The sequence below is a fragment of the Adiantum capillus-veneris genome, chromosome 18 (assembly GCF_014529385.1).
Source record: "Adiantum capillus-veneris isolate H3 chromosome 18, ASM1452938v2, whole genome shotgun sequence".
NCBI classification, from domain to species: Eukaryota; Viridiplantae; Streptophyta; class Polypodiopsida; order Polypodiales; family Pteridaceae; genus Adiantum; species Adiantum capillus-veneris.
The window spans coordinates 23,213,609-23,237,260 of NC_140948.1; the positions used below are offsets into that span (position 1 = coordinate 23,213,609).

The window sequence follows — 23,652 nt, forward strand, 5'->3', positions numbered from 1 at the left end:
AATCAAGCAAGCCATTGGGCTACTGGATGCTCATTGGATCCCTTGGTAGACTGTCCAATAGTCTTCTAGGGAGCTTAATTTCTATTGGTTCTTTTATCAAGCATTTTTTAGATTGATTAGAATAATTTTACTCTAGCCTAATTCTCATTGGTCCACCTCTATGGCCATCCAACAGGATTTGAGGGGAGATTGGGGATAATTGGCCTAGGAGCGTGCCATGTGTCCATTCTTTCCTTTGGGGAGAGCTTGGGTGTGTGTGTGTGTGTGTGTGTGTGTGTGTTTCTCTCTCATCTCCTATCATTAGGGCTCACCCCCTACTTCCTAGGGATGTGGGAAGACTTTTTAGTCTTCCCATAACCATCCAATTTTTCCACCTTTGGCCATTGGACTTTTTAGTTAATTTTTGGAACCTTAGCCTATGGAAGTCTTAATGGAGCTGAACCTTAGGTCTTTTAAGCTCCATTGATGCACATTGCTGTTTTGTAGACTGCCCACCTTTGGATCCCTATTTTCCCTCCTTTGGACCCTTGTAGAGACCAGTCTGACAGCCTTACTAATATTCTAGCTTTTACTCCCCTGGTACTTCCCCATATTAAATGATCAGTTTAACATGAGAAAATCATTTGGGAGAATTAGATATTAGTTTTTATGACAACGGCTGATCATTCACAAACAGATGATCAAACCAAAAGGGTTAATCAAGTGCTAGAGGATATGCGACGAGCGTATGTTAGCAAGAAGCAAACCAATTGGGAAGACTACTTGCCTATATTGGAATTTTCTTATAATAGTTCAAAGCATGTGACTAGAAAGCTCTAGAATGTTTTCCACTTCCTATGCATAGTATGGACTCTTGGAATCCATTGATTGTAATATTTTCCACAGGAGAAAAATCTAGTCTATTTACACCAATTGCAATCGCGTACGCGTGCATCTCGAAGGCATGTAGCTCTATGCAAGATGCTCTTATGGACACAAAAATTGAGACTGATATTGTTAGTCACGGGCCGTTGATCACCTATGCAATCACCTATGCGTGCATCTTGAAGGCATGTAGCTCTACGCAAGATGCTCTTATGGACACAAAAATGGAGACTGATATTGTTAGTCAGGTGGTGCTTGGCAATGCCTTGGGCGATATGTATGCCAGATGTGGTGCGCTTGAGAAAGCACAAAAAGTCCTTGAGGAGCTTCTTGCCAGGAATGTCGCCTCTTTGAATGCTCTGATTGTGAGATGTGTGCAACAAGAGCAGGGCCAGAAAGCTCTACGATATTTTCAGTGGATGCAAAGCATTGGAATGCACTTGTCCCATAATACACACAACATGAAGCAGATGCAAACGGAAGGCGTTTCTACAAATGCATTCACCTATGCTTGCACCTTGAAGGCTAGTGACCTTATGCAAGCTATTGACATGGGTGAGATAATTAACGAGAAGATACCTGGTCTGATGTTGTTGGTAAGGGATGTCATGCTTGGTAGTGCTTGGTTGATATGTATGCCAAATGTGGTACTGTCACAAAATGTCACCTCTTGGAAATCACTAATTGCTGGATGTGTGCAATAGGAGCAGGGCCAAAAAGCTCTAGGCTGTTTTCAATGGATGCGAAGCATTGGAATGCTGTGGTCGTAGGATACACACAACATGAGCTGTGCCAGAAAGCTCTAGGCTATTTTTAGCTTCCTATTTGGAGTGTGGACTCTTGGAATGTACTGATTGTGGGATTTGCCCCATAGGAGAAAGCTCCAGTTTGTTTTCGCCACATGCAATCACCTACGTATTCATCTTGAAGGCATGTGGCTCTACGCAAGATGCTGATATGGGCAAAAAAATCACAAGTATATTGTTAGTTAGAGTCTGTTAAAAAAAGATGTCGTCTTTGGCATTGTCTTGGTCGATATGAATGCCTCTTGAAATGCAATGATTGCGGGATGTGCGCAACAAGAGCAGGGCCAGAAAGCTCGAGATTGTTTTTAGCGGATGCAAAGCAAGTGTATCTCCATAAATTCAATCACCTATACTTTCTTCTTGAAGGCCATGCTTACATTTTGGGCATGTGGCTCTCGCAAGTGCTATAGGAGCTTCTTGTACGGAGTATGGACTCTTGGAATGCACTGATTGCAAGATTTTCCCCACAGTGTCATGGCCAGAAAGCTCTTATCTGTTTTCAACAAATGTCGCCTCTTGGAATGCACTGATTGCGGAAGGTGCGCAACAAGAGCAACACTAGAGGGTGTTGAAAAAAGCTATCGTGCTTGCCATTGTCTTTGTCAATATGTATGTTCAGCGAGGGCTCAAGGGCCTCTCTGCAAATGGAATCACCTAAGCATGCATCTTGAAAGATGTGGCTCTATGCAAGATGCTGATATGGGCACACAAATTCACAACTATATTGGTAGTCAAAGGCTCTTGAAAAGAGATGTCGTGCTTGGCACTGTCTTGGTCGATATGTATGCGAAGCGAGGCCCTCTCTCCAGATGCAATCACCTACGCATGCATCTTGAAGGCATGTGGCTCTACACAAGATGCTGATATTGGCACAAAAAATTACAATTATACTGCTAGTCAGAGGCTCTTGAAAAGAGATGCTGTGCTTGGCATTGCCTTGGTTGATATATATACGAAGCGAGGGCCTCTCTCCAGCTGCAATCACCTACACATGCATCTTGAAGGCATGTAGCTCTATGCAAGATGCTGGCACGGGCACAAAATTCACAATTATATTGTTAGTCAGAGGCTATTGAAAAAATATGTCGTGCTTGGCACTGTCTTCGTCAATATGTATGCCAAATGTGGTGCGCTTGAGAAAGCAAAAAAAGTGCTTGATGAGCTTGTTGTCTGCCAACACTGATTGCGGGATGTGCACAAGAAGAGCAGCTCCAGAGGCTGTTGAGAAAAGATGTCATGCTTGGGACTGTGTTGGTCAAGATGTATGCCAAATGTGGTGCACTTGAGAAAGCACAAAAAATGCTTGAGGAGCTTCCTATCCAGAATGTTGTCTCTTGGAATGCACCGATTGCAGGATGTGTGCAAGAGCAGCAACTCCAAAAATCTCTAGGCTATTTTCAAGGGATGCAAAGTATGGGAATGCAATGGTTGTAGGATATACACAATAGGAGCAGGACCAGAAAGGTTGAGAATGTTTTTCGGTTCCTACGCAAAGAGTGGACTCTTGGATTCCACTGATTGCAAGATTTGCATAGGAGAAAACTCTAGTCTGTTTCCACCAGATGCAATCATGTACGCGTGCATTTTGAAGGCATGTGGCTCTATGCAAGATGCTGATATGGGCACAAAAATTCAGGCTGATATTGTTAGTCAGGGGCTATTGATACAAAAAGATGTAGTGCTTGGCAATGCCTTGGTCGATATGTATGGTATATGTGGTGTGCTTGAGAAAGTACAAAAAGTGCTTGAGGAGATTCTTGCCCAAAATGCCACCTCTTTGAATGCACTAATTGCGGGATGTGTGCAACAAGAGCAGGGCCAAAAAGCTCTAGGCTGTTTTCAGCGGATGCAAAGCATTGGAATGCACCGATCGTAGGATGCACACAACATGAGCATTGCCAAAAAGTTGTAGGGTGTTTTCACCTATGCTTGCACCTTGAAGACTTTCACATGGGTATCAGAATTTACAATGAGATTTCCAGTCAGGGCCTGTTGGGGGTACAATGTCATGCTTGGTAATATTCGATCAATTTGTACACCAAATGTGGTGTCCTCACAATAGCACAAAACCTTCTTGAAGCGCATCCTCCCTGGGATGTCGCCTTTTGCAACGGGTTAAGTGCATGAGATGTCGAACGTCATTGATGCAAGGAAGTGCATTGGTGATAGACATTCAATCACGTGATGAGTAAGCATTATCATTTTTTGATTTCTGACACTGAGAACGCAATTAATGAACACACTTAAAATTGCACGCTGCCGTGGGAATGGCACGTTCCCTCGTATTATAAAAATTGGGGAGGACTGTGCAAACTCCCTATGAAAGGAGACTTGCATGTTTTCTTTCTTTTTGAAACATAAAAATGAAACATCAAATAATTAATAACATTGACATCTTGTATGATCATGAACATTGAACTTGAAAAAACTCTTAACACTCCTTGTGGTTTTTGGCGAGGTACCCTTGAGAAGCACTATGATCCGTATCCAATTTATGCGGAGGTACACCTGTGAACCACAATGATCGGTATCCCAAACACTCTCAGATAGAAAAAACTAACACAATTTCATGGAAAATCTCTCTCTCTCTCTCTCTCTCTCTCTCTCTCTCTCTCAGTTTCCAATATTTTGTTCCATCTCAATTCAGTGCGAACGCAGCTAACAATGCACTCTAGTTGATGACGGGGTGTAGGATTTATTTAGGGAGGCGCTAGAGAAAGCCCAGTGTAGGCCTACAAAGGAATATCTTGGAGAAGCACCTGCGGATCAAATGAAAGGTGGAAGATTGTCCGATGTGGCAAATAGTATGGGTATACAAATGGCCTTTTACTACGCAGAAATCTTTTCGATTCAAACGCCGACCATACATGCAGGCAGACTTCAACCACTTGGGCGCCTACGAAGTCATTGTCGTCTCCGCCATAGCCGCCTCTCAGCTCCACCCCTTCCTATAAGTGGAGCCCTTCGCAGCGAACCGTCCTCTCTTCCATCTGCGCAGTTCCTTCCTCTCCGCCATTACGGATTAGGGTTTTATCTGCGGGTTTTAGTTGCGCAACGTAGCAAAAGGCAGACAGGAGGCCCCTCTTTGCCCTAATATTACTGTCGGGCGAAGATTTACTTGACTTTCTCCTCCCAGCTCAAAGATCTGACAGACGCACTTTAAGCGGAGGACCTTCTTTCTGTTGCATGCACCTTTCATGGAGACCTTCACTGAATGTATGACATGCATGCTTTCTTTGTGGGCCTCAGTCATACTGGGCATCCTCATTGGTTGGACCTGGAGGCCGAGATGGGCTAACTCACTGTTCCAAGCCATTAAAAGCACTCCTTGCGAAAGCTGGACGGCCTCTCCGGACCTCGACATCAAGAAGTCATGCCAGACCGTAGACAAAAAATCTGCTGAATCGGTAGCAGCCAAAGCTTGCTGTTGTCCTTGCTCCAGCGCAATGGTAGTCCCTAGCAAACAATTCAGGTAGATTTGTGTTCATGTTTGTTGCTCCACCTTGTGCATGAAGAAGCGTATTGGTCTTTTCCAATTTAGGCAATTTAGGGGGATTTCTAGGTTCACTTCCAAGTCGATGTGAAGGAGTGATGCCCTACTTGTGTTTTTGACTGATGGATCCTAGTGTCTTTCTCGGTTTGCTAGGGTCTTCGTTTTCTGTGTGTGCCTGAGAGGGTTTTTTTAAAAGCATCATGATGAGGTCCTGGAGCTTTTGCCTGTCTTTATATGAGCTTTTAGGTGAATATTTGTAAGAACATGTCACTCTACGGTGTCTGATTCTCGCAACAGAAAATGATTTCTTGACAAGTTCCAATTTCCCGAAAGGGTATTATTTGCAATTTTTTGTTTGCCACATAAATTGATCATCCCCCCCCCCCCCCCCCCCCCCCCCCCTCCCTTCGGAAAAAAAAAGAAAACTCTCTTCTCTCTTTGGTGGATTAGCTTAAAAGGTGCTATCTTTCTTCTCAGTGATGATGATGGTTCTTTGGAGCTCATCAAACGACAAAGGAATATCACTGCCAATTTGGCAAGGTCTACAGTTGGGGAAGCCGATCTACTGGATTTGCATAGGACAGTACATGGTAAGGAAGGAGGACTTCCTTGGGACTTGATGATGGAGCGATCAGCCCCTGGCATGACTTATCAAGCATGGCGCAGAGATCCAAAGGTGAGTGATATAGCTCAGTCTTTTATCTCCATCTACTTTTGAAAGGCACGGTGTAGATGGATGGGATGCCAGGTCCACACATTGGGCTGCTTTATGTTGTTTCACTCTCAAAATTACTGTGAGCCAGTTTCGCAGACGATTGTGGATGGCATGGGGCAATAGACGTGGGTTTCTTGAGCTATTCTATTTACTGATGAGCCAGGGAGCCGAGAGTTGTGACAATAGTACTTTCACTTTAAAGTTTTATGCCTCCTTACCTCCAGTTGCTTGCTTTTATACAGAATGGCCCCACTGAGTACAAGAGCCGGACAATTTTTGAAGATTCAACTCCAGAGCTAGTGAAGGACTTTTATTGGGATGATGAATTTCGGTCGGTCTGGGATGATATGCTTATCTTTGCACAGTCAAAGGAGGACTGTACGGAGACAGGGGCTCAAATTGTCCATTGGGTGAGAAAAGTAAGTGATGTTGATGTGGTGGAAAGAAAGTTAGTCTTTTCTGTGATTTCAGAGAGATTTATGCATGCTTTTGCAGTTTCCATTTTTTTGCAGTGACCGAGAGTATCTGATTGGACGGAGGATTTTTGAAGTGGATGGCAGTTTTTACTGTGTCACAAAGGTATCCGAATCAGCAAGGCTCGTGCAAGTTCTTGTCCGTATGGGATCCTTGGGTAGAGTTGGGCTACGATTAGTAAAGGAAAGAAGTGGGAAAAGTCCATATTATTAATATGATCCGAGGCATCAGTGAGTTGTTCATAAATGCACATGATTCTTTTGTGTTCGAGATGAGATTTTTTTTTGGGGTTGCGCAATCAAACCTAATTAGGAGGTATTTGGTAGCTGGGCATGTGCTTCTTATTAAATAGCTGTATTGTTTCTGATGGATATCTTATAGTGCATAGTGACTATCATTACGTGAAGGCTCATCAGAATTTCAGTATAAGCATATTCCTTACAGTGCCCTTGTGAATCCTAAAAGCAGGCTGTACCATATGCCGCAGTTCCCCGGCGCGACAAACCTCTAAGGGTCGATGTGTACAACTCGAGTTGGTGTATCCGTGCAGGTTGGACCTCGGGTGTCTAATTCAATTATGTTAAGCACTAATCATTTCAGTCAATGTAGCTGAGCGTTTCATTTCTTTCTTACAGGTGAATCTTGTGTGAAGAAAGGCCAATTGACTGCCTGTGAAGTGATGTTTTTTCATGCTGAAGATATGCACATTCCGAAAAACATTGCAAAGCTTGGTGTGCGACAAGGAATGTGGGGCTTGGTGAAGAAAATGGAACCAGGATTGAGGAAATATCAGGCCCAACGCGCGATGGCCAAGCCTCTCTCGAAGAGTGCCCGCATGGCACAAGCGTACACCAGGATGTCTCCTAATTACTTTGATTCTCTCAGTGTGAAAACATTAGAGGAGGAGTTTGCTTACGATTGGTCAGGCCGTCAAGATGATGATGTGAACTATGAAGATAATGACGTGACCAGATCAAATGAGGTTACTCAAGATGATTCATGCAATCAAGGAGGTGGCTGGAAGTGGATGATCGTGGGTGGTGCTGTAGTCCTTGCTTGTACTTTGGATAGAGGTGTTCTCGGGCGAGCTGTCATTTTCGGCCTTGCAAGACGCTTTGGAATGCTGAATCAAAGAATACGATGATTGTGAAAAACCCATTGCGATTGGAATTATATCCTAAAGTCGTGAGAGACTTTTACTACGCTTCCCATATGTTTCGAGTTCTCTAAATTGATGGCTTCTGGAGGTGTGACCAAGACTCAGCACTGGAAGATTCATGGTCATTACAAGAGGGTGGGTGCAGTAACTTCGTGCATGCATTACAGGTGGGAAGTGGCTGCCAAGCACACTTGTAACACCCTTACTAAAGGATGAAGGGTGCTTTGAGCATCTCATACTTTTGAGCCTCAGCTTCATTGGCTTTCGAAAAGAAGCATGTAGCTCTTGATTATATAGATTTCACATTAATTCTGGCAACGTGTAATCAAACCAATCTTCTGCTATAATTGTCATTGATTCAAGGTGTAATGACATGGTGAAGTTTTCAGTAATGCTTGCCAATTGTCCTTCACGAGGGAGGTAAAAGAGGTGTGGCTTTTGTGAGAGGACAAAAACTTTTTACAAGGTATTGATGGATTCTGCACTTGTTGGAATCCTTTACTCTTCCTCTCCAGCATGACAGAAGATGATTTTTTGAAGAAGCTCTCCTCCTACTACTCTTTTGTTAAGTTCAGTTCAAGATCGTAGATATGATGGTGGGAGGTTCAGAAGTAAATACAGTTTGATGTTGCTCAAAGGTAGGACTTTTGTATGAAGAAGCTCTAAATAACTTTCATGGGGAAAATTTTAGTGTATTGTGAAAATATGGAAGTCCGTATCCGAAAATTTCCATGTTTCTCACCTTGTATATGCAATTATAGAGGTTTAATCTAGTATGTATATGGTGTGTTTTCTCAACACTCACAATGACCATGAAAGATTAGTGCACAATTCAGAAAAGAATGGTTCATCCTTGACAACTTCATGGGCAGTATCACTTGCTCCAAAACTAATCAAGTAACTAATTCATTTGAACAGTGGGTAGTAGGGTAGTAGTAGGGGGTATTAGCTGGAGAAAATTGAAAAAATGATGGTATTAGTTCGGGGAGGAAAAAGGAAGGGTGAGGTAGTAGATGCCACAATTCCAACTCTCTCTCTCTCTCTCTCTCTCTCTCTCTCTCTCGCACGCCCGTGCACAAGTTTTTTCTCAATTCTCGTGGTTGAATAATCATATAGCGGTGAGGAGTTGGTTTCACCGGTGACCGGTCTCAAAGGCAAGGGCTTTCTCCAGATGCCATCAGCCAAAGTCAAGAGGAGGTGGTCATAGTCATAGCCAGAGTCAGGTGGAGGAGAGGGCCATAGCCATAGTCAAAAGTCAGGAGGAGGTTGGCAGTAGCCATAGCTAGTCGAGTGCAATGGTAGGTGAGCCACATTAAGGGGGGGTCTATTTTGTTTTTGTTGGGGGCGGGTGTGTGTGTTAAGGGAGTAATGGAGTTTTAGTTAGGTAGAGGTTTGAAATTTTATTCTTTCCTTGGACCTGTCCTCCTCATTTTTCACATAAATAGTTCTTTTGTTTAGTTTGTCAATTAATGTTTCTTTTCATTTCACAGCCTTTGATGACTCGACTTTTCTTCCATTTATTTATGCTTGTAGAAGAATACCCATGTGACCATCTTTTTATAAAAATGAAGCAAGTAGTAGGAAGCTAGCTTTTGATGGGTTTGATTATTACGCAATGTAGAATTGATTTGAATGTGATTTGAATGAAAATTGAAATGCAATGTGCAACAGATATTAATAGAAGCAAAGGTCACGCTATCCTCCTAGGCTCTAGCAAAAAGGACGCTACAAAATTACCGAGAAAATGGGAAAAAAAATTCTCCCTCACCAATTTCACATTGACAACACATGCTTTCTGACCTTTTATTACGACAACTAGCTCGATCAAGATGGGAAGTCCATGCGTAGCCGTCGAGGTGATTTGCACCGTGGATGTCTTGTTAAAGCTAAACCTGGCCAAGAACTAAACCTACCTTGTTAAAACTAAATCCGACCAAGGGTCCGTCCAGATTTAGTTCTAGGACAGTCCAGGTTTTGCGTTTATAACATTAGATAAAACGACATTCCTTTCACATGCACCTGGATGGGTGACGGGGTTAGCTCAAGCCTCAAAAGGCATTGGGACATGAGGTTGTGGGTTCCAATCCCGGCTCTCAAATGGCATTCCCATTTTTTGGATGGATGTGTCTGCCAAACTTCGCTCGCCGTCGATCCCCTTACCCATCCCCACGTCCCATCCTGTGTCACTTAGTGTCGAGGCCAAGCCAGCGATTAAAATAGTGTTTGGCTTGCAAGGATGGTGTAGCCCTGTCTGTGTAATATGATCCTTCAAGCCACCTATGCTAATACTATTCATCCACTCACACACTTGTGAGTATGGCTAAAAAAAAAAAAGCGATTCTTTTGCAAAACAAATAGTTGGAACACACTTCTTTTTTGCAGAACTTACAATTGCAAATTCTAGTCATGCTCGTGCCGAGCAATGACATCACCCAACACTCAAATATAAATATACATCAGCTGACAAGGGGAGCCACCTCGGGACATTGGAAAGGCTCCCATAGAGAAGCTTGACTAAAACCTGGAGCACACTTTTTCTCAAATATTTCCCCACAAACAATGCAAGATAAAATTTCTTTAAAGATGAAAAATAAACATACTAAGAGGGAAGAGATTATGTCTTGCCCATCAAATTTGGCGTAACAGAAAAATGAAACTCGGGTAGATCATTGAAGGCAATGAGTATAGTGGTATATTGTAAATGACTATTGTGTGAGCCACACATTGCTTCGGCCAAGAAAAGCATGGCCATTGGGTCACACACATACATGTCTGTCGGTGCGTGCGTGCGTGTGTGTGTGTGTGTGTGTGTGTGTGTGTGTGTGTGTGTGTGCGCTCACACAAGTGAAAAGGGTGTATTTTAGTCCCTGTAATCATTGCAATAGTTGTAGGAAGATGGCAATTTCCTCTCTCTCTTTTATTAGATCTTGAGATCAAGACTCGTCGAGTACATATTTGATATTTGTTTGGATTGTTCTTATGACAATGAAAATTCTCTTTTTCTTCGCGCCCCCCCCCCCCCCCCCCCCCCCCCCCCCCTCTCTCTCTCTCTCATATGCACGCACCCACCCACACCCACTCACACACACACACTCAGACACACACATATTAGGTAATGTTATAGTAGGTATTTCATCACTGTGGCCATGGTTGGCATATACTTTGTAGAAACTGTTCTAAACCCGGTATTTTGGCCATCTTTTGATGTATAAGGATACCTGCCACTGGGCCAGATTCCATGCATTTCACATATGAGCATAGTAAAGCTTCTGAGGCCAAATTTTGGCTCGTGTTTTTGCATACACTCACCGTTTAAAGGTATAGACTTTGGTTTGCACTGTTGGTGTCACTTTGGGGTAAGATGCACCTAATAAGGGGGATTCATCTACTTACTGATACCTAGCTGGTATGATACATTGTGTAAAAAGAGAGGGGGGTGGTAAGTTTGATATAGCCCTTGTGGCTTCGGGCTATACAATGGAGTTTAGCGCAGAGTTTTTGAGTGAGGGTGTATTGGCGACATTGTATAAGAAGGTACCCGACCCAATGGGCTTTAGTTTCATTTGATATCTGGTTAGTGTTGGGTTGTTGGCATAATGATAGTGTCGCTTTTGACCCCACGACACACTTTTATTGTTGACTGAATGTTGTACTACATATTTTGGTTGGGGTTGTAGTGCATACTATGGTGGAGGTTTTGATAACGCTTGCGGTTTGGTCTCAAAACACCTGCTTGCGGGTTTCGTGGCTGAACAGACTGAAAATAGTAGGTTTTTTACTTATAATGCATAACGTCATAGCATTTGTTGGTTTTCTGATACAATTTCTGTTCTTTTGTTGTTTTTTTCAAAAAAATGGGAAGGATTGGTGCGTTGTTTACAAATTAGTCATATTGATTTCTTTTGGCTTGATAGGCTTAGCTATGTAGATTCCTAAGCCAAACACGATACTATTTTATCTTGTATGACACAATGTATCCTTTTGGGGGTCCTATCTTATACAGAGGATAGGGCTACTAAGTTTTGCTTGATTATTTTGTATAAAAAAAAGGGAGGAGGCGATAAGAGTGATACCGTGTGCACTTGCTTGGTCTGAATGAGTTCTTGGACTAATTTTGCTGCATTAAGGAAGTGCATGACAACCTTGCTATGTAATATATAGTGTTGTAGGGATGAGGAGTAGGTGAAGAATGACTTGGGGCTGAAATTGGGAATAAAACACTTGGGATCAGAAGGGGTGGTGGCCTTCCGATTAGAATGATATGTATGTAAATATCTTTTAAGGTCTTCAAATAAATCGGGCTATATAAAAATCATACATATAATTACTACCAAAATTTTCTTGTATCTTAAAGGAGTAATGACCTTTTTTACAAGCATTAAAATGAACTTAAAAAGAACAAAAAACACACCTTGTACTTGACAAAACAAGAATACATGAGCACTTTGAATGATGATTTTAAGTTAAAAAGGTTGTAAGTTGGACATGGATAACGAAACTTATATAGTCCGCTGACACCTATAGAATGCATTCAAGGCTAACATAGTTGTTGTCTTGTTTGAATGGATGCAGGTGAGGACTTTATCCTTTCTTGAAATTTTTTGGCTTAGTTGTTGTCCATCCTTGATGTACCCGACTCTTACCACTTTATGTAGCAAAGAAAACAAATCATCCTTTGCACTTATACACTAGAATGAGACCTCATTCTTATAGCAATGCACATAAATAATTCTGAGACTGAGTAGTTTTTGTGCTACCCCTGGTCACTTGTCTAAAGCCAGTTGTCTTTTGAACTTTTATATTCAGTTGTGTTTATTTAGTAAAATAAAATAGCTCACACACACACACACACACACACACACACACACACACACACACACACACACACACACACACACACACACACACACACACACAGGCCTGTAGTTCTTTCAAGCATCAAATTAGGTTGTATTATGCCATAGATTGTCGACACTCTCAGTTTAAAAAGACCCACACCTTTTACTAGATATAGGATAGAAACCTTAAAATGTCACGATAGTTACAAGGCATGGCTAAAATACTACTTACTGCCCTCATTTACTACGTCATGAGGCGCTATGGTAACCCTACTATGCCGGACTGCATCGCAGGCGGCTACTCATCCGCGAGTCCCCAGGGGGAGCTCGATCTACTCAGTACGCTCTACAAGCAACTAGCCATGAGTGACAGTGGCCTTCCTTCTTCTATTTAAAGAGGTGAGGGTGCATTCTGCCCCTCACTTAGCTTCGTGTGTGTTCTACTTGCGTTAAGTGTGAGGAATGCGTGTTTTTTAATCTCTGTTGCACCAAACATGGAGCTTACAACACAACCAACTCAGGTTGGCCACTATGCTTAGCAGTAATGATCTCGTTTCTGTCATTTTTTTGATTTAAATGGTATGCACTGTCGCATAAAAAGATTGTACTTAGCAATGCTATACTTAATGGCCGGGTTGACTATACTTAGCAATGCATGATAAAATGTAGATGGTTGGACCACTGTATGGTTAGCTCGGTTTGACAATAAGAAGCATTACTAAGGGGTGTTGTTCCTCGTTCCTTAGCTTGGTAAGGTCCACTATAGTGGTTGGCTATGGCTGACATCATATGATAAATAGTTGGAGAGGTTGTTTTGAGGCATGACTATGATATTGCTACTGGTTTTTTTGTTGGTGTTCATTATTCATAACACATTGCAAGTACATATAGTGTGCAAATTTTGGGAATAAAGGGGTTTTCTTACCCTGTTTTTCACTGTTTCTTATTTTTTGATGATGATGGTACATAATAGAAACTTGAAAAAAATATTGGGCGGCATAACCGGCCGCTTAGCTCGGTATGAGGAACCGCCATGTGGTTGGCCTTGCTTAAACAGATTATGGCACTTCTGTGGATTGTTGTTCCTTATTTCTTAGCCAAGTAAAGCTTATTGTGTGGGTTGGCTAGGTTTATATTGTAATGCCTGAATGAGCTAGCAAACATGGGTTAAGATATGATCCTGCTACTGCTTATGGTGGCTTTGCATTGACCATTGATTGGGGGTTAGCCGATTGGCTTGTAGCATACTAGTTGTACCTTACTGTTTACTGGTCTTTTGACTTGATAAGGAACTAGTTGTTTTCTTTCACTTAACGCATGGATTACTGATAGAAACCGGGGTTGTTTCCCGACTGCGTACTGACTTTCTGGTTATAATTTGTTTGATGGATTATTTTAGGTGGGGTCCCCACCGGCTGCATACTGCCGCTAGACTTGGTGGTTTATTGGTTTTTTTGGGGTAATGGTTTGGCTAGATACTGTGTTCATATCTAAAGATCTCTGTCAATTGGCTTACTCATCAGGCAATGAAGGTAAGTAACATATAAAAGTTGAGGAAGGAGAATGCCATAAACCCTAATTGGGGATAAACTTTATCTATCATAAATAATCAAAAACTTGTTTGATATTCTTAAAAGGAAATTTTCTTTAGGCTCCTTTTGCTTTATGGAAAGTGAGAATGGAGCTTCATCAAAAAACAGTGGAGCTGTTCACTTGGATTCGAAGGTGGTATGGCCTTCTAAGCATAAAAAAACCTTAAACTTTGGGTGATAAATTTTTTAAAATAAATACTTTGGACTAGGCTTGAAAGTTTCTTAAAAAACTTTTTAAGATGGACATGGATAACAACTGGTATAGTCCATTTGATACTTGTAAAACACATTCAAAGCTAACGTATCTGTTGTCTTGTTTGGATGGATGCAGGTAAGGACTCTATCTTATCTTGGGAGGCTTTTTTAGCTTTAACCAGTTGTCCTTACATGATTACACATGCACCTATGGCAAGGGAAGTACTTCTGATATCTGTATATTTGAATGAGGCTTCATTCATATAAACATTGTACAAAGATGATTCTAAGACTGAGTTATTTTTGTACTTATCATTCCTTCTCTCTGGAGCTAGCTGTCTTTTGAATGTAAAAGTTCAATTATGTCTTATTATTTATGATAAAACACACACACACACACACACAAAATAGCTTGAGTTCTTTCTTCTGACTCACAAGGGACAAAAAGAAGCAGGGCCGATAAGTATTTTTGTGGCTCCTCATCTACATCTCTATTAAACCACCCATCACGTGATCACACAAACAGCTATCGCAATAATAGCAGGTGTTTTGGCGCTCTGTTAAGGGCAAAATACGAGTTGCCAAGACCAACCCATACTCCCGTGTGCGTGGAGTACTGTTAAAATAACCTCTTAGTTGATGACCATAACTTCGATACAAATAGATCTTTTGAGATGGAAGGAATTGGGCTAGCAGGTATAACCGCTCTGAAAAACCTGGCTTCATTGAATGTTCTACGTAATAATACTGTGGCCCTAGGCCCAGAGCTTCTGTAACCATAGCCAATCTGATATTGTTCCTAAAATGCTCACGACCCCAAAGTGTTACACGAGTCACTCGATCTTTGTATGACCACCATTTAGTCTAGGCAACAGATGTTCCTAAGTGTGGGAATAGATATAGTTCATAACGGAGTAATGTTGTTCTCCGTGTAGAGTCACCTGATTGATAAAGGTGTGCTTTTGCTATGGAAAAAACCAGTTCTTGATTGTAGGCCATTTTTTTAGCACCCCTGATATGCAAACATGCGGATATGTATATTACCCTTGTACAGTTACTCCTTACTGCTACCTTTGATTGGTTTATATATTAGTGTCTTCTGGCTTTTATAGACTCACTTTCTAACTTTGAATCGAAATTGGAAGTATGAATTAATCAAAAAAATGTGTTGTTAATATGCAGCATATCGTACACTGTTTAGTTCCTTGCTGGATACTGTACCCCAGTGTTTGGATACTTGACTTAAGCCGAGTATATTGGTTTGTGGATAGCTAGGATGTGTGGGATAAAACTAAGCCTGTTTTTTTTTTAAAAGCTCGATAGTCGATTCAAACCGGGTATCGACTGCATTGGGGTTTCTAGTTGGTATTTTGTATGTGACTAGATATTTATTTGATGTGACCTTGCTTTAAGGTAAATAAACATCTCTATATACTGTACCCAGTTGCTGGATGCATGACATATGCCGAGGATTATGGTGTGTGGATTTTATATTGGGATGTGTGGCTAAAGCTGAGCCAGGTAAAAAAAATCTCGATGGTCGAATTGAACCGGGTATCGACGGCTTTGGTGTGTCCAGTAGGTATACATTATAAGACTAGATATTTTATGATGTGACCTTGCTTTAAGGTAAATAGCACATCTCTCTCTCTCCATTTACACTCTGTAGCGTATTTTTACCTCTCTGTTGTGTCGGGCTGCCTGCAACACATCTTGTGCCTGCGCTAGCGTTGAGGTGGCTTGTGAGTATAGTCGCATATACTGATGTAAGGTCAGACCGGATCTTCAGCGGGGACTATCCCTGAGTATCTGGCCCGTATGGGTGGCGTCTAACTTTGTAGTAGGACTGTGAAAGTGGCGGATCTGCTCCCGATTCGCTTCAGCAATGTATAAAATCCCCCTAAAATTGTGAGTACTCTTACTCACTTGGCATCGTACTGTATTCACTTGTGTGCATTCTATACTGTGTGGGTGAGTGGATACTTCCTACTGGGTGCTCAATCATGCCGAAAAAGAACGTGAAGGATACTGTGGACGCTTCGTCGTCTCCTAATCTACAGGTTTTATAAAATTCCTTGTCTTACATTTGGAATCTCTGTAGCTTTGCTGTAATTGGTTTTTTGAAATTCTTTAAAAAAAACCAGGTAGTCTGTTACCGTATATTTAACCTAAAGCTAATATGTCACTCTGAAGCTTTGTTGATGAAATGATTTGAAAATTTGGAAACTTGTTCCGGATACTTTTGACTGGTCTTTTGGAGATTAATGAATGTGTAGGTACTCTTTTGCTGTTGTGTGACAGTTTGGAAATTATATATTTCTTTGACTAATGATGGTCGATGTCGTAAAATAAACAAATAATTAAGTTGCAACCTGGTTTTGGAAACTGAGTGAAAGGCTCGGTTAAACTAAGTATTGCCTGGATTTTTGTGAATGATGGGAGCATGGTTGCCGTTTAAAGTGCCGTAAAACTGGTCTATGAGGAAAATTCTGTTTTTTTTTAAAAATTGGGGGAAACTGCCTGGTAAGAGGCCGTTTTTGCTACTAAGGAAAGAGTATTGTATGTACTTTTTTAGAATGGAATTGTATATTGTTGCGAAGATGTTAAGATTCGGTTAAAAATCTGCTCAATAGATTAAATTAACTCGTGTAAAAATTAAAAAAAACCCAGAAACTCACAAATAAAATGAGCTGTAATGATCATATAATGTGGATTTGATATTTTGGATTACGGCTTCACTGATTTACAGCTGTCCTGTGTATAAAATTACAGTCACTTGATAAATTTAAATCTCTTGGTAAGGTTCCTATTGCATTAGATCTGCGGTACACTTGTTTGATGGCACTTTATACTGGTTTCTGTAAAGGCGTCCTGACTTCTCTTAGTGCTTGTTCTCTTATTCATGATAAAGCTAAGAGTTGCTACATATCCGTTATTGAATATGAGTGGCAATACATACTCGGTTTGTATATCGAGCTAAAGTATTGCAGCACATACTGGATTTATTAAAACTGGTTCCAAGATTCTGATTTTTTTCACATAAGATGATGTTTCTTTTGATACTGTTCGGTAAATTACCTTTACTTCAACTGGGGAATTGAGTTATATATGGCTTGGCTGGGTTGGAACCTCGGCAATTATATAAAATTTGTTGGTCTTCATTTGCTGGATTAAAAAGAAACACTCAAAAATATAGAAGCTGACTCTAACCTAAGCATCTTGTAGTATATACAATAGTGCTTCTAGGAATAGGTTATAAAATCCTCGGTTTTATGGAAAGTCGTATAAACTCCCTTTTATACGGATATGTTCTGCTTTTTTATATGTCTGTCTCAGACCAGGTCCAAGTTTGATCGAAGGACTGACTCACCTAGTGCCTTATATTTTTTTAATTAAAACAACTGTCTATTTCTGGCTAGTGATAAAATATAACAAGACATGACTTGATAAGCATTAATATTTCTTGAGAAATGTAGTTTTTTTTAAAAAATATATATATATCAAAAGATTTAGAAAAAGATGGTTTAAAAAAAGAGAGATATATGTATATTAAATTGAGGAATGAACAGGTACATTGCTACTTTATGGTGTGCAATTTCCTTTATCAGATTGGCAAAATTTGCCAAAGAATGGTTTATTTCAAAACTAAACAAAATACTTGTTAAGAACAATATGTTTTTTTTAAGGTGACATGGATAACAACTGGGATGCCCTGCATCACCTGCGTACAGTCACGTGCTAACGAACTGTTTTCTTGTGGCTATGGGTGCAGATGAGGGCTACCTTCCTTGATCAAATTGTCGAGTTCTTAACAATAGAGGATATCTTAATGTGACGCAAATTTTTCCAGACTTTGGGTTTATGGATTCTTGAACTATATCTTGTTATCTTCATTACCTTGTAGAAAATTTATTTTCAATTGCAAATAAATTATTGTGCAATACCACTGTACTTTTCTAGAATTCATGGTCTGTGAATAGCTCGTGTTCGTTTGCGTATATGTATTTAGATTTAAAACTGCTACACACACACACACACACACGCATGCGTTCAATCCCTCGGTTACTCTTTTTTCCCCTCCATGAATCTTTATCTCCATATGGGCAAATGCAGTCTCATAGGGAGCTGCAATTATTTGTGTGTGTGTGTGTGTGTGTGTGTACATGTGCGTGCATGAATGCGCGACCATGGAGGTTGGATTGTAATCCCTATAATCTCTCTCTTTCTCTCTCTCCCTCTCTCTCTCTCTCTCTCTCTCTCATTCATATCATACCTTGAGATTAAGACTCTTTGAGTAGATCTTATATCTCTTTATATTTTTCTTATGAAAATTAAAATTATTTTCTTTTTCCTCCTCCCCTCTCTCTCTATCTCTCCTCCCATTTCTCTCTCTACACACACACACACACACACACACACACACACACACACTCTATGTAACATACACTGACATATCGCACACTTTGACCTACACGGACAACCCCATGATGTAAGTTCGACACAGTATGCCCCATTTTTTGGATCAGCTCTATGATTAGTCCTGTTCAACCCAATACTGGCAATGAAAAATCTAAAATACATGATTCTGTGTACACACAATGTCAAAAAAGCACACAATCCATGAAACATGGTAATGCACAAGGACATACAAACTCATAACACACACATGCTGTCATAATAACACGATGTCAAGTTTACTAACAATTTTTGCATGACACAGACAACATCATTGGCGGAGGAGTAGTCAAGAGACATGGACATACAACGGTAGCAGGCGGATGGAGCATTCGAGCAACAAACCCCTTCTATTTTTTTTTGTATTCTGGCTTAGATAAGCTAGAACCTTTGTAAAATAGTGTCCAGATGCATGATAGCATCATTCAAGTTATCTGTAAATGTGTGTTAGCATCCCTCAACTTATCAAAATTCTGTGACTTCAAGTCGCAGTAAATTTATGAATTCTTTATCTCAAAGTGGTTTTTTCCCCTACCCTTGTTATCTTCCCCCCTGTTTTTTACAACAATGACTTATACGAATATAACATTTTATAAGGTCAAAGGCGTAATTTTAAAATACCTAAGCAACTTGGAGCTTGGCTAGAAAAGGCAAATCGCCTTAAATATTAGCGCCGTATGCATTCCTGGCAAGCTAACGCTGCAGCTGGCATGGCCGTGGATCGCCTTTAAGGCACCGGGCTCAACATTCCTATAAAACCAAGATAGTGCAAGGCACACCTATCACTATCTGCACGAATACACAGTGCCTCATGCACAATTGCTTGGCCAGAGTCTCACACGCACGGTTGCCATATGGTGGCGACTTGATAAGGCCCGGCACGAGTGCTGTGCTACACTGCTAAACCCAAAGGCGTTAGCCTCTCTCTTGTTGCACTAGCCCTACGTCATCAACCACAAATAGCAAACGTTGTTTTCTACACAGAGAAAGTGCGCCAAGCAGGGAATATTGCAGCTAAGGTAAAAATGCCTTTTTTGTACAAGTTTTTACACAGTGAACCTTATTACTGTGTAAAATCTCTTATGCAGTATTGATTTTCTACAAGCATGAGATTACTTTTTGTGCACTCACCCTCCCCTAGCACGCTTTCATAAGGAAAAATACTTGGAGGAATGCACAAGCTTGATAAAAGAATGCTATCACACACCAAACTCTCTCGATGAAGGACAACGTTTAGCTTATTAATGAGCAATACGGGTAAAACAATAGGAGGGAATGCATACATATACATGCAACATCATGTTTTCAAAGTACAATTTTTAGCATGAACACCGCATGAGCATGTGAATAGTACACATTAGGCAGTCCGTACTCCGCTCGTTTGCATACTGGTGCATATGGCATTCATGCATCAGCAAAGTTACACAACGGTTAAGCATAAAAATGAGTTCATAGTTTACGTACACTAAAATATATGTATAACTGACTAACTTTTTACATTTGGCCCAGTCCAAGGCAACGGTCTCAAGGAAAACAATACCTTGAGCATCCAAAGGCATAAAGGAGCACTCCAAGATAGCTACTACAAGCAACAACCAGGTAAACTGCTTTTGAAAATTTCGAGTATGTTAGTTTTCAAAACATAATAAAGAGTAAAAGGTTTTTTTCAAGTTATCTTAGAAGCACTATCGGACATAAAAAAAGTAGCAATAACTAGCAGGAAGAGCTGGGGAAACCTCAGAATAGGACAATTGCATGGCAAAGTGTGAATAATTTTTTTTTCTTTGCAAAATTTTCACAAAAATGATCGGAAGATGTACTAATTTTAAAAAACCATAAAAAGGTTGCCCCTAAGGCAACATACAGGTACGAAAAATCCTAGAAGTAATTTCTGTAAGGTATGAATCAAGGATTTAGTGTGTACAAACATTTTTAGTGACAGATGTCGGTCTTGTCTGGAATATGGGTTTTTTTGAAAAATAGACGATTTTACAAACAGTAGGCTGCCGAAATTTTAAAAAATCAGGAGGACTTATAGATTATAACGCCTTCTTATATACCATAACGATAGACTTGCCCCTTTAAGAAAAGCATAGCTTAATCTCTAAATAAAGCTCATTGATGACAAACAGGGATACCGACAGACGGCTAGGATGAGTGTCACTCGTGATATATTCAAGCTACAAAGGATTCGGGACAAGCTCATGGCAGCACACAAAGGGGATAATTGAACCAGGCCTTTAACAATTAGAGACCCCATTTCCAAACCTTGTAAACCTATACGAAATTTCACAGACCGTAATCGACCGTACTTACATAGACGAGCAAAAGAAAATGTCAAATATACCTAGGAGTGGGGTTAGGCTTCAAGGTGTGACAGCGATAACAAGCACTGGGGATTTCTTGATATACCTGTCACCCATTTAGTGCAAATTAATTCTAATTGTTTGTACTTGTGGTTGGTTGGTTTCATGTGATAGGAGTTCCGGCCTAAAGCTCCTATTTTTTTAATGTACCGAAGGATCTTGTAACAATTTGTATTTTCATAAAACAAAGTTCTATGGTGTCTTTGGAGTAACCATATGATAAGTTTTTTTAAAATAAAGTACTTAAGTTCTCTCATTATATGGTTCTAAGTGATGGGATTTTTCAATGAAACACACACACAATTTTCCCAAGATACCTTTGGTCGGGTATCTATCATATACTGAGAAAACTTAGTATTGGTATAAAATAAATGATGGCTTAGCTTTTTTTCTTCAGGCTTTTTGGATTCCATCTGTCACCCATCTGGGATATGGAATAGAAGAAGACACTCCTATTCCTCCGCTGGGAACTCAGTGTATATTGTCTTGTTTCAAGGGTGTAGAATTCCGCAAAAAATTGTTAGATTTTGAGAAACAAGCCATACACACCCACTCTATATTAGTGTTAAACACAGCTTCCGTTTATGACTGGCTTTTCTTATTGATTCTTTCTAGAAAAGATAAAGACAAGCTTCTAGAGGCCTTCAATACCTTCTTGGCTAAACTTCCCATTATTGATGCCCAAGATAGTTCAGATCTTGATTTCTATTTTACATCTATGCCCACTATCGTGAACAAACTATATTTTATCAATAACCTTCCTGCTGTGCCCATAGAAATCAAACACTCAGAAAAGGTTATCAATCCTCTTCTGGATCTTGACCTTCTGGAAGAAGAAGAGAAGGAAGCCTTAAACTTCTTGACGGATGCAAACTGTGTAGCCCTTGAAAGGGCTGTCTCTAAATTGTTTTCAGAGGTAATCCCTTTACTACCACCCAGGCAAGTGGAGTTAGATTCCATTAGACTTGAACACAAGCTTTGGGATTATGAAATTTTGAACCATCGGGCACCTTTTACAATTTCCTCTCTAGGGTTGCTTTGTAGTATTCCCACAGAAATTGTTGAACAGTGTAAAACCTTAGCCTTACATTCCAAGCATCTTTTGGCACAAGATGTTCTCTTCGAACTTAAATAGGTCAAATTGTCAGATGTCGATGGAAAAAAGTGTCCAAGCACTTCAATCATTGCTCACACCAAAGGACTCTCTCTTATGGACAGAGCAAAGGATCAAAAACGGTTTTTAAGAAACTATTGGAATTCCTATCGACCCTTCCTGAAATGCCAATGCAAAAGGGTGGATCCAAACTCCAATCGTTCGCCATCAATTATTTGGTTTGATCAATTTTTGTGGTATGTGTTCCAGAATCTACCAAAGTTTTTTTAGTTCTCATCAGGTGCAGCCCAGGTATATGCCTTTATTGCATGGGTGGCCTCATTTCCAATTGAATTAAGGCAAGCAGTCATCATATACTATCAGTTTCATGAGCACATACTAGAAGCAGCTAAGGGATTGGTCCTGTATACACCTGGGACCCCACTTTTGCAAAAGTTACACAACACACCTGTCTCCAATACAATCGAAACCTTACTTAAACCACCCAAAGGCAAGGAGCAACTAAAGAAGATTACACACACACCCAGCAGCATGGCATCAACAAGCAAGAGACCAAGGCAATTTAGAGGATCGGAGGACTATGGTGATACTCCAAGAGCGCTTGAATACCCAACTTCTGAAGATCAGGTACATTTACTTCATACAAGAAATAATGGATTGTTACACTTTGAACGTAATGTTAAGATGCATGGAAGATTCATTCATATATTATTTTGCAACAAATTTATGGACTTTGTTAATCCTCATAAGTTTTTTCAAACACTTATAAATGATTTTCACATTGACAAAGACCTATCTAAAACGGGGATTTGCTTTGGGTGGAAATATACCCGAAACTTGAACCATACCCTCTATAAACCGTCTACTGTTTTTGCCCAAGAAATTGATGAATCACAACCATGTGGGTGTTTGACACATAAAAGGTTTTCCAACTTTTTAGTTGAACTCGAACCTTTTGGAAAACATGTGATCACCACTAACCCTAGCATAGCTAGACATAAAACATTCCAAGAATTCATTAAGAAAGGGTTAAATCACATACCATTGGTACTTGTAAACCTAAGGTAGTAATAAAAGAACTTGGCAATGTATGGAAAACCTTATGTATCCTTCTAGGTTATGAGGTTAGTAAATCACATTACAATTATATCCAGGGATCGGTTAATGAATTGTTTTCCCAAAAATTTCCCTTCTATAGGAAAAACCAAAATCCCTGGTACAAAGACACCGACATGATGAATGAAATAAATTATCTTTTACAATATCTATTCATATGCGGACTTGACAAATCTGCACAAACTCCCGTTTTTATATGTAAAAAACTTATACAATTAGCGGCAAGGAGATGGCTGGGAAGCCCCGAGTTCCGTCTTCTTTCTTCGGCAGAGGAGGAAGTTTTCCAAGCCATAGGATCATATACCCAAGAAATTGGGTTAGAGACACCAGCTATGTTCTCTCTCCCATATCTTATGGGAAATTTTAAAAGCCATAAAATGGATTTCGGATGGATCACTAATGCGCATAGTTGTGTATTTACTCCCGCCACCGGCTATGATCACCAAAATACTCCAAAAGTGTAAA

The 23,652-nt window shown here is 40.4% G+C and overlaps 1 protein-coding gene across 1 annotated transcript; it reads left to right on the forward strand.

The window, feature by feature from the left end:
- Window positions 1-4,440: 4,440 nt before the first annotated feature.
- Window positions 4,441-7,903, forward strand: LOC147435346 (uncharacterized). The gene is made up of 7 exons (XM_086488407.1): window positions 4,441-4,726; window positions 4,920-5,142; window positions 5,641-5,839; window positions 6,121-6,297; window positions 6,374-6,457; window positions 6,821-6,902; window positions 6,988-7,903. Exons 1-7 carry the CDS (start codon window positions 4,441-4,443, stop codon window positions 7,494-7,496), a joined length of 1,560 nt encoding a protein of 519 aa, XP_086344533.1. The 3' UTR covers window positions 7,497-7,903.
- Window positions 7,904-23,652: the final 15,749 nt, after the last annotated feature.